Source organism: Lolium rigidum, unplaced genomic scaffold (assembly GCF_022539505.1).
Source record: "Lolium rigidum isolate FL_2022 unplaced genomic scaffold, APGP_CSIRO_Lrig_0.1 contig_34018_1, whole genome shotgun sequence".
NCBI classification, from domain to species: domain Eukaryota; kingdom Viridiplantae; phylum Streptophyta; class Magnoliopsida; order Poales; family Poaceae; genus Lolium; species Lolium rigidum.
Window position 1 is genome coordinate 15,441 of NW_025900255.1, and position 11,660 is coordinate 27,100.

Genomic DNA, 11,660 nt, shown 5'->3' on the forward strand with positions numbered 1-11,660 from the left:
TCCAGAATAGTGCACACAAAAATTTGGTAAAATCACAGTATGTAAAGGTTTACAAATTCAAGCTACTGAAAGTGGTTTCACTAATTTATGATTTTTAAAACAAAAGATATGATTTTTACAATTCCAGAAATGACTTAAGAACCATTTAAATGGTCTAAATCTTTCTGTGAGTCACAAAAATACATGCAGTATACCTACTGAAAGCTAACCAAATTTGTAACACTCTTGCACAAGAATCACTTGCAAATAATTTTTTAAATAATTTAGACAATTTAAATGAGACAGAAACCAGAGCAAACAAACAGCTAGGCTCACCAGTATCAGAGCATCACCAACCAGAACCAATCATACCCCTGGATAGCTAATACCAAATGTGAGCTAACCCCACCGGTTTGGCATTTTTCTGATTTGTGAGTGATTTTACAAAAATCATATACTGAAAAGGTATAATGTTTCAGTAATAAAATTCTTAGAATTAAAATACAACTCTGAAAAATATTTCCTTCGGCACAAAATTACCATATAGATATGTCTACCAGTAGCACTTGGTTTTGTGTCAAAAACATTTATAGTTTTCAAATTAAAAATCAGTGAAAAGATCTCTGGTCCAATTTTAATTTGCTAACCAAACAAAATCCAGGAAACTTCTGCATGTGAGGATAGTGCCAAAATAAATCTACTTACATATACTTCACAGCAAGATCAACCTCATGCAGAAAGGTTTTATAAATCTAACACAATAAATAACATACACAATCAGACACTTTTTAGGTTTCTATTTAACAGTACTAATTTACAGCACAAAATCACATGCATGAAATTGCCTGAGGTAGGGATTTTGTTAACAAGCCTCCAGAATTTTCAATCATCAATTTTGGACGTTTTATGAATTTATGGCGATTTAAAAGCTGGACAGAGATTTACTGGCAGGTTTAAAAGAGGAGAAACAGAAAAAAAGTAATCGGGCCGGGGATCGGCGGCGCGGCCCAGATCCGCTCGGATATGCCGCTGGGTGGCCCAGCATGCGTCGCGGATGCGCGGGACGCCGCGTTTGAACGTGGCCAGACGTGGCCGGCCACGCTGGCACGCGGGCCAGGGGCCGGGGGGGGCATGCACCAGTTGGATTAAGATCCAACGGCGGCCACCTCCCTCGTCTACCTCGCGTCGCGGAAGGTTTGCGGGGCAAACCCTGGCGATGTCTGGCGCCTAGCACGCTCACCTGGGGTCGCAGAAGACGGCGGGAGAAGGCACACTGGATGCGGCGGAGGCTGCTCTTCCGAACGGTGGTCGAGGCGGCGGAGACAGCAGTGGTCGGCGACGGTCGACGGCGACGGGCGAAATACGCTGTTTGCTCTCCCGGCGTCTACTGGGCAACCTGGGGAGAAAACGATGGTGAGTTAGAACTAGGGGAGCAGGGTGCTTATATCTAGCAAGGATGGAGAGGCGACTGCGGCGGTTCCCGGCGTCAACCTTCACCGGAACCCGTGCGGTGTCGAGCTCGCGCACGAGCAGCAGGGATGGGCGGGGCTCCTCACCGCCCGGGAGGGGAACTGGTGGTGTTCTGGGAGGGTGGTGGCGAAATGAAATGGTGAGAAGGGGCCTATGCCCTATTTAAAGACGACGCGCGGGTGCACGGTGCACCGCGTTCTTGCGTGGGTGGAGAAGGAGCGGCGGCCACGGACTGGCGGAGAAGGGCGGTGCCGCTGCGTTCTGGCCGTGCTGCAGTGATTTTGGAGGGACGCGAGCGTCGGGAGCGCGAGGGAGACGGCAGGCGCGGTCAGGTCACGTCAACCCGCCGGCCTGCTCGATGAAACGACGAGCACGGGGTGAGGAAGATGGCGTCCGGGCCGGGTCGAACGAACGCGTCTCCGTTCATGAGTGCGTGCGTGGTGCACGCCCGCACCATCGTGCGGGGTCCGGGGGACGGGAGATGCCCGAGGCGACGAGTGCGTGGCCGTGTCCGGTGAGCGGGCGCGCGTGGTCACCACCCGGGTCGTCACGGGGCGGTGGTGCCGAAAACGAGCATGGGGATGCCCGGGAGGGAGAGAGAGGTGTGGTGAGCGTCTACGTGTGTTGGTTTCGTGTGCGGGCGCAGCGGACAGGGAGAGGGGAAGGTGGTCTCCCTTGCGGGTTTCCAAGAGAGAGGCGACAAGAGCAAAAAGGGATGGATGGTGACAAGATGGTGAGGCTGGTCGACCCAGAAAGGTACAGGGGTGAGGGGAAATAGCAGGGAAGCAGGGGGGTCCAGGTTTGGCTTGGTGTGTATGGAACCATGTCCATGAGTCACATGCACACTAACCAGCCGGCCACTCTCTCTTCTCTCCATTTTCTTTCCTTGCTCGTGTCATGCAAGGCCACACTCACATGTGCAAGAGAAGTAGAAGGAGTGAGGCACATGAGAGAAGAGAAAAGAAAAAAAAATGTCGGAGAAGGAAAAGAGAGAGAAGAAAGAAATGGGTGAATGGCATGGTTACTTGACCCTTTCTTGCATTAGGCACATTTTCAGATTTTTGGCAAGTCCACTCTCATGTGATAATGGTCAAGGCAAGGATGAAAATGAGATGGGTCCATATGCACAAGGCTAGGGAATTTTTTCAGAATAAAATTTGGTTGAGATATGGGAGAGAAAAGTCACAAACAAAAATAAGTAGAAGCTGATCTTAGAGGGTTTATACCATCATTAGGAATGGATCAAGCCATCGGGTCTATCATGGTTTCCCTCGAGGAGACAAGAATTAAAAGGAGGGGTCCAAAAATATGGTCCTAGGGTTTTAGTGAGAAAAGAGATTTTAATCTCACAAGTCAATAAAAATGGGAGTGAATTGCTCCAAAGGTTTTGGCAAGGTTTAATTAAATAAAAACCAGAAATAAATAGGGTGCCACATGTGAAAAGGGTTTTAGGGTTTTTGGATTTACACACAAGTGACAAATTTCACAAGAACTACTACACACTTACCCTAGATTTAAATGCAAGATGAATCATGCATGCAAGATTTGAAAGACAGAAAAAGTTTTTGCTGGCCCTAAATTTTGCATTCCAAATTTTTATACCAAGGTGAAAAGTTGGGTTGTTACAGGGAGGAAATTAAGGCGTTGAACATCAGACGGAAATTTCAAACCCTTGCAACTTGGACTGGTAGGATCTGCAAATATCGTTATAGTCCAGTGCACCATCTTATCTCAATGAACCGTCAAATGACATTTTTTATTATTTTACTCGATACATTATGCACACTGTCATAGTTCTAGAGAAAAGGCAATGAGGAATCATCTTTGTTAATCCATCGTAGAAAGACAACGTGTTGTACCAGATCTGCAAAAAAAAAGACACAACAGTATCATCAGAATAGATACATATATTACCTCGTGTCAGTCCAAGCTCAGTGGCTCATGTTATTCTTTAAGGAAAGACCCACAATAAAAGCAAAGCATAAACTGAAGAATTATAACTACCAATATCAAGATAAGAGCTTCCAATTTTCCATTGTTCTTTGATATAGAAACAATTGATCCAGGAACCTCCATTTGCCATTGATACCAAGGTAACGCGACCACCAAAAATATCAGGTATTTGCACTATTTATCTACGAGCATATATATGGACTTTGCAGCTTGCAAATTTACATGCTTTGTTATAATTGATCATGCTACTTTTTTATCTGATACAACTAACTTTTTAAGAAAAAAGATACAAGAATTTAATGAAAGATTGGAAAAGTCACATCTTGAGTAAATACAGAAAGTGATGTACCAGTATAAAAAACCTCAAGTAACGTCAAAGGACTATGCCAAAGTACCACTTCTAACCAAACCAAGATTAATTAGTGGGGAAATTATTCTTGATTAAAGAAAGAAGTGATCACAGCTAAAACATGTCGTAGTTCATATAATAACCCATGAAGTAGTACAAACATAAAAGCTCACTCGCACCTTGACTGATATAGATTGCCATCTTTCTATGAACTGAACTTAATCAGTTAAAGCAAAAGAACCTAGTTATAAGAGTCAATTTGGAACTGAAGCAATCTACTGGGTTACATACCCTAATGCACACTCCAAAACTGAATTAATTAGCTAGATGAGTCACCAGAGTCCCTCCATCAGAGCCTACGCATCAGTGTGTTCTATGAAATCAAATTGTAAGTCGACCAGGCCTGCCTGCCGTTCTCGCCACTTCGTCCAGACCAACCTCGGAGTGTGTGAACTCGCAGGCGCCTATAGGCAGAGTCTTCCTTGCCGGGGCACTTCATATCATTGCCAGCGAGCACGTCCACGCACATGCTGCATTGCTCTCAAAACGAATCTGAGAAGGCCATTATAATTAGAAAAGGAAAATGCGTGCATGGTAGGCTATGTTTCCACCTGTAGCAAGGTTTCTGGATGCTCAAAAATATTTAGCACACTTTAGTATATGGAAAGATTTTCTAGAAAAATTATGCATGGGGAAACTTATAATTAGTCTAGTGAACTCAGAAGCGAGAACTTCCAGGGTGCCCGCCTTTCCCATGATATCTCCAATGCCTTTCCACGCATCTCCATTCTCATTGTCTACAAGAAGGTGAGAACAACACGATAAGCTCGCTTGGCCGTCATTGCTGCACTCGAATGCTTGCTTAGTCCTCTGAAGTTGAAATGGCTTGGGGGCTGGAACAGAAGAACACAAATAATTTAAAGCCTTGATATAGTGCTGAGGGTCTAACAGGAATCTCACCACCGACGATTTTTAGTACTCCAAGATTTAACAAGTTATTTGGCAAAACGGTATGGTTAACATGTAAAACATATACCATCCTTGCAGCAAGGCATCTCCACGCATTGGTAAAAATAAAAATGTGAGCCTTAGCACGGCTAGATTAAATTTAATGTTGTACTAAATAAGTAAAATGCAAGGTAGATCATGAAATTAGATATATTAGTACATTACCTATAGCTTAAGCAAATCTTAGACAGGGGATGCGCACAGAACATGACGGTAACATTTCATTAAGCAAAAAGTTGGCAACTTGTTTGAAACTGAAATGGGGTTCATTACCAAGCTTTACTCAATTGACCACATATGGACATACACGATACATTCATACCAATACAGCAGTGGAAACTTTAACCCAAAATAATAGATCATCAGAAGAACACAACTTGAGCTTAGAAGATAAAACTTAGTCACGAACTTCTATTTATGAAATAAAACTCAGCTAGATGCACTGCAAATGTCAAACTGACCTTGGACCTATCAACGCCGCTGAATGGAGCAACATAAACTTGAGCAAAGCCATTGAGACATTTCATCGAACATGTTTTAGGCAGCAAGCACAAGAACACACGCATACATTGTCACCGTATTGTACTTGTGATGACATACTTGTTGCTGCAGATTGGACAGAGATACTTGCAGGATTGGGGTGCCAAAACATCATGAAAGTAGATGGCAAATTAATGAGAGAGAAAGAGGGTATACCTATGGTGTGCGGTGGGCGGGTGACTACTGCAGCAGCAGCTTACAGTTGCAACTCAGGTGAAGCACATGAGGCAGAGATGTGGTGGTGGGCATCGGGGGCGCAAGCCACATGTCGGTCTGTCCACGGTACACTGCCGAATTCATCTTCTCCAATATCCAGTCGTGTTGCCTCCTACAAAGGTAAGGACAAAGGACAAATAGGTTAGCCTGTTCTACACACATACAAATCACAATTCAGTAATCCATAGATCTAGAAATCAGTCACAATGTTGATGCGTTCCTTTTATCTCCCCCTATCAGAGTCTACCACCCCGCGCCTCAAGATCACAATGCCACCCCGTGGGATTAGATTGCACAAATAGATCATCAGCTCAGAATCACATTACCTTGATCTAATGATCTGGACGACATGAGATCTAATCGACCGAGATCGTTAGCGTAGGGATATGTCGAGCCCACCAGGCCAGTCCATGATGTACTTGGGGATGATACAGCAGAGGCGGCGTGGGTGGAAGATGTGAAGCACTTGAGGCAGAGATGTGGTGGTGAGCTCCTGTTGAGGTCGAAGGGAGGCGGGTGTGGCAGGATCAAGGAGGGCCCAGGCTTGGGGTGTTGGGGTCCAGACAGAATCGCAGTCGGACGCGCTGCGGCAGACTCGAAAGACGGCCGTGGCACTTCAAGTTCTTCACTTGAGCACGTTGCAGCAAATGAAGACTTGATGTTTAGCAGAACGAATCGCATTCTCTTCAGGAAAAGTATATCATTAAACATATCCTCATAAACACATACTGGCGAATCATGATTCTTTTGTCTATTGTCACTACATGGGTCCAAGAGGTAGCTGTTTGTTCGAATCATGAACTTTCTCACCAAATCTGTGAAGACGAAACACCCTAGAATATCTGTTACTATTCATAAAAAACCTTATGTACACAACTTTTGCACGCTGGTGCATTTTTTTCATAGCCTTGTTTGCAGGAGATCCCGGTTATGTTAAGTGCTGAAAGTTGAACTACAAGTATGTTTTCAGAACTTACTCAAAGGAAAAGAAGATTGCAACAGATGCCTCCCACTTGTGAATGAGCGAGCCGAGTGAGTTCCACAAGAAGAGGCAGTCCACAACGAGAAGGAACGCATGAAGGAGACGATCCTGGCGTGCGCCAGCAGCGGCACCGACAGCGTGGTCTCGATGTACTCGACCCGCTTCTACGCGAGCCAGTGCAGCGCCTTGACGAGGAGCAGCGCGGCGACCATGACGGGGAAGGCAACGGAGAACTCCTGCCGGAAGATGGTGACGGCGAAGAGCACCTCCACAGCCTCGCGCTGCTCGTTGAGCAGCTCGGCCTGGGCCTCCCGGAGCGGGTCGAGGAAGGCGCGCCTGGCCAGCTGTCAAGCGGCGCACATGGCGACGAGGCCCGCGTTGAGGAGCAGCACGAGGCAGGGCTTGGAGGCCGAGAGGTGCGCCATCGCCGGGTAGAACTGGCCCCGCGTGTTGAACGCGTGGTACGCGGCAGCCGTCGTCGCCAGCAGGCTCAACGCCGCGTAGGTCTGTAGCAGGATCATCTCCGCCGCGAATTCGCTCGACCTGGAACAGAATGCGGGAGTCAGCAGCCCAATCCGCAAGGGCTTTTCCTCGAATTTTGCGGTGAATTGCATCAGACCAAGGAACAATAGTGAGTTCGTCATCGCTTACCGGTACGAGGATTCCGGGGGTGATTGCGCGGGGAGCTGCTGCTGAAGTCGCCGGCGAATCGGCGGCGGCGGGGGGTTACTGTGCGCCTTTCACTCCGTCGGAGAGCTAGCCACTGGGGGCGGTGGTGGCGACGGAAGCCTTGTTTCCTCCGGTGGGTTTGGGGACCTGATTGGTTGGATTGGGTAGGAAGGGGACCTGGACGGGGGAGAGGTGCGGGATCACCTCCGGCAAACGCGTGATATCGAAGGCCACATCCATCGGTTTCTCCGATGCTGCTTGGCCGGGACAGGGGACGACATCTAGATGGAGACCTGGACGGGCGGCGGCAGCATCTGCAGGAGAGAGAGTGCACGAGGGATATTGTGGGGGTGTCTGCGGACGAGGGATAACCTGAAAAGCAATCGGACGATCCGTACCTAGGGTGGAAACTCTGAGATTGATTCAACGGTCCGGATGCTCCCAATCTCCTTCACCAAACGCGTTGTAAGACCTACGACCAACTCAAATATAATGGTAAAGATATATAGTAAGCATTATTCAAGTTGATAAACAAGGTCTAGACATATTCAAACCATAAAATCATATATATATCTACCCCTAACCCTAAACTCTGTCTTATGAAGGCAAGCATGCAGGAAGAGAAGTTGTTTTTGGTTTCAAACATGGAAATTCAAAAACCTCCCACGAGCTTCATTTTGGAGTGACTAATTAAGAAGGATACATGCTTACTTTTTCATATTCATGTTTTAAACGTGTTTAACTCTTGGTCAAATTAACCTAGGATTTGACCAAAATTCAAATGGGCATAAAAATAAAAAAAAATGAAAAATGAAAAACCAAAGCACATAGTCTTCTTATGTTATACATTAAGCATTCAAGTTGATAAACGTACAAAGCTCGATCTAGACATATTCAAACCAGAAAAATCATGTATCTACCCCCTAACCGTAAACTCTGTCTTAATTAATTATGAAGTCAAGCATGAAGAGAAGTGGTATTGGGTTTCAAACATGTAAATTCCAAAAACCTCCCGACCACGAGCTTCGTTTTGGAGTGACTAAGAATGATCGATTTTACTTAGGTATGTAGTATTGTACATCACAAATGTGAAATGAAACAGATGATGTCAATATCTATAAACCCTAAACCCTAATTATATTAAACCCCTAGACCCTAACACAAAACCTTGTATATAAACCATAAACTTATATATCACTACCAAAAAATGAGTCATGCGATTCAAATGTTTGGCATTGTTTTCTCGTAGCATGCAATGCTCCCACACACACTTCTGGGTAAGCGAGGCCTCAAACACATGGTGCAAAAAAATATGCAGGGTTCTTGTCTTAAAAATAGAAGTGTATATATGCCATATTTATTTGGTATTATCCATAGAGGTATTATGAACCACAAATGATATGACTATGCATGCTTTGTTTCGATCTTTTCTATCAAGCCCCACAATAACTTATTAATTCGGCTTGTTTTGAAATTTAGATACGTCGAGCAATCTCATGATGCTCTCGCCCTTCTTGTTTTAATTTGTTCTAGTAGGAGGGTGCGAGTGCATGTGTTTGGCCATTATTATATAAAATGTATTTGGCTCGATCCACACATTCGGGTCACACACCCATGTATTTTTTAAATTATTAGTTTGATCTCGTACTTCATCTACACACCGTATAAAATTTGCATTTTATCGGATTTAGCCCAAGAAATTGTATATATATGGATGCACATTGAGATAATTCATGAAACCTTGGAAATGGTCATCCTGTCATGCATGTTTCCCGCGAATGAAAACTTGATTGGTGGTAGACAAGCAAAAACACATTTACGGGCGACAACCCAAAATGCACATATTTTGCAAAGTATTCATGCGTGCATGATGAAAAGTTCAAATATATACATAAAATTGGGCCATGATTCAAAAGTCTGGCATGGTTCTTGTGTAGTGGTACGAAGCTCACATGCATGTGGGAGGAAATTTAGTTGGACGAAGTCCAACATGGTGCCAATCTAATTGAGGGTTCTTCTCTAAAACACTGGTATGGCTTGTTTGGTATTTTCCCTATATATATGTACAAAATGATGAATAATCCATGTTTTTAGATTGCCTTTTTTGAATCACGTGTGCCTTGATTTCAAATCTAGGTCAAATCACTTGGGGAGGGGGATAAATGTGTTTCTTTTTTATGCATCGCTCGTATTTCAGAGTTTTTTTTGGGTCCCACAAATTCAGGGTAGCATCACCCCCCTCCCGTCCCGCAGTTAAAGTTTTAAGCGAGTAGTAGAATGGCATGACCAACTAGTTTCAAGTAAAAGTTTGAATATAACCAAAATATACCAATTGATTGATGAGTTAACTTGGCTTCATGGAAAAAATAATGTCTTGTAAATGAGATAACTTGGCTTTCCTACCCTTGGATCCATAGGAAACTATGGAGTACTAATACATTATAATAATCACCCGAGTACACCAATCGGTCCGTCACTTACGTGTGGTTCCCATGCGTGAGGTCGCACACTTCGGTGAGCACGAGTCATGTGTCCACCGGTCTACGAGCTCCAGGTTAAAAGAAGAGCCCTCTATAAAGAAACATTAGTCTCCATAAACATCAATCTCCCATCTCGGCTCTCGGCTTTTCACTGCCCCCCCTCGCTCGCGCCGCCGCCGCCACAACCCCCGCGCCCCTTTCCGATCCCTCATCAGATCTTAGACTATGGAGTTGCCTGTGCCGAAGAAGCAGCCTCTGAAGCCGACGATCCAGTGCAGCAACGACTGGTGCGGGAGGGAGTTCCCTTACAACGAGGAAGACAAGCACATGATGGTGTGCCCGCATGGCTCTTGCTTCTGCACGCACCCCGGCTGCGAATTCGCTGATTCGCAGGTACCGTTCATCCTACACCTCAGAGAAGCCCACTTGACCGTTGTGGATAGTTTCCCGTACGACGAGGACTTCGGATTGGTTCATCTGAAGGTGCCGGCACCGGGCTCGCAAAAACGACAGTTCATCGGCTACAGGACGGATGGCGCAGTGTTCGCCTTGCACATCCACCCTTTCGGCATGGACACCGCGGTATCCTTCGTGTGCGTCAGGCCGGCGGCGTGCAACTTGCCCCGGTATAGGGTGACGATGTGGGCGAACGGCCCGCCGATGCCGGGGCCGCGTAAGCTTACCGGGGAACACTTGTTTGACGTGGTGAAGGCGGTATTAGAGCCGACGAGCAGCCCGACTCCGGGCACGGTTCTTTGGGAGACGTCACTTCGTTCCTCTCGGTGCCGCCGCGGTACCGTGCGGCAATGAATCATCGAAGCAGCTGACTATCTATTTGCACATCGATAAGGAGTGAGTGAACATAACACTACCCTCAATCTTATTGGGACGATGCTAATGCGGATTTAAGTAATGCTGAATTAATTTGTTTTTCTTGTGACGGGGCGATTAGCAAGGAGAAGAGGATCTCCGTGCACATGCCTAGCGACCTATATCTCGGCGTCCACCAAGTGTCCCTGAGTTGGAGATCTTGTTCTGCCTCTTCTTTTGATGTTTATATTGCTTCATCACCGTAACAGGAAGGGTGTGTCTGGGGCTTCCGGCTTCAAAGTACTCATTACAAGGACTAAAAGAGACGTTTTGCTGATAGTTCTTGTCAGGACGGCCGTAGTGTTGGAGGTGGTCATCTACTTCATGGGGAAGGACCTCATTGATGTTCCAATCTTTACTACTTAGACCTTTATCTAAAAATGTTGAGGGATTGGATGTATTTTATGTTTACCATGAATTAGTCTATGTAATATGTAACCCAATTCACCGATTAATGCAACTCGGATCCTTCACTGTCATACGACTACTAAAACAAAATAAATAAACAGGCATTTTAAGTTTAATGCACATTTAATCAAGCCACATAATGTTGGCGTACTTGGAAGCAATCAGGTTTACTATTGTTGGCATGTGTGGTACAATTTCACGGGGCAATACCCAATCTAGCTTGTTCAATTACATTACATGAAGTAATTAAAATATGGATGCCTAGAATCATTCACTTCCGTACATTGCGATGGCTTATAGCGGTTTCTATGACCAATCTACATCACAAATCTAGTTCAAATTTGATCTATTTTTATGAACAAAATTGGAAACTCTACTTGGCATTTTCGTTTATTATGACCAGATGCACATATGTAGTGATTCATTTTCTTTTCAAATCGCCATACCATTTCCTCTTCAACTCTTCATCTTTTTTTAGTTTTAATGAATTTCCTTTGGTTGCATTCAATTTGCTTCAAATTCATCGGCTACGGGACGGAAGTTCCTATTCGGACTAGAGCGGCGGGTTTAGGTTGCCAACTATGGGCTTTTTTTCATTCAGAGGATTCACCAGGGCGGCCCTAACGACGATATATGATCTTATTTGGCGGAGAGGGACTTGCTTGCGTTTCCTATCTTCAGTTAGGGCCCTTTATGTAAACACTAAGCGCTTGATTGTATTCTGTGTTTATGTTCA

General features: G+C 45.2%; 1 protein-coding gene across 7 annotated transcripts; it reads right to left on the reverse strand.

The window, feature by feature from the left end:
- Window positions 1-3,107: 3,107 nt before the first annotated feature.
- LOC124681101 lies at window positions 3,108-7,459 on the reverse strand. Of its 7 annotated transcripts, none has more exons than XR_006995716.1 (5): window positions 6,902-7,459; window positions 5,842-6,319; window positions 5,221-5,627; window positions 4,043-4,644; window positions 3,108-3,313 (listed from the first exon to the last, which is right to left on the reverse strand). XR_006995716.1 is itself a non-coding variant. In XM_047216063.1 (3 exons), exons 1-3 carry the CDS (start codon window positions 7,139-7,141, stop codon window positions 5,596-5,598), a joined length of 750 nt encoding a protein of 249 aa, XP_047072019.1. In that variant the 5' UTR covers window positions 7,142-7,459; the 3' UTR covers window positions 3,857-5,595. The 7 variants fall into 7 exon arrangements, 1 of the variants encoding a protein (XP_047072019.1); XR_006995717.1 differs by lacking the exon at window positions 3,108-3,313 and having other exon boundaries at window positions 3,857-4,644; window positions 5,221-5,365; window positions 5,456-5,627; XR_006995718.1 differs by lacking the exon at window positions 3,108-3,313 and having other exon boundaries at window positions 3,857-4,644; window positions 5,456-5,627.
- Window positions 7,460-11,660: the final 4,201 nt, after the last annotated feature.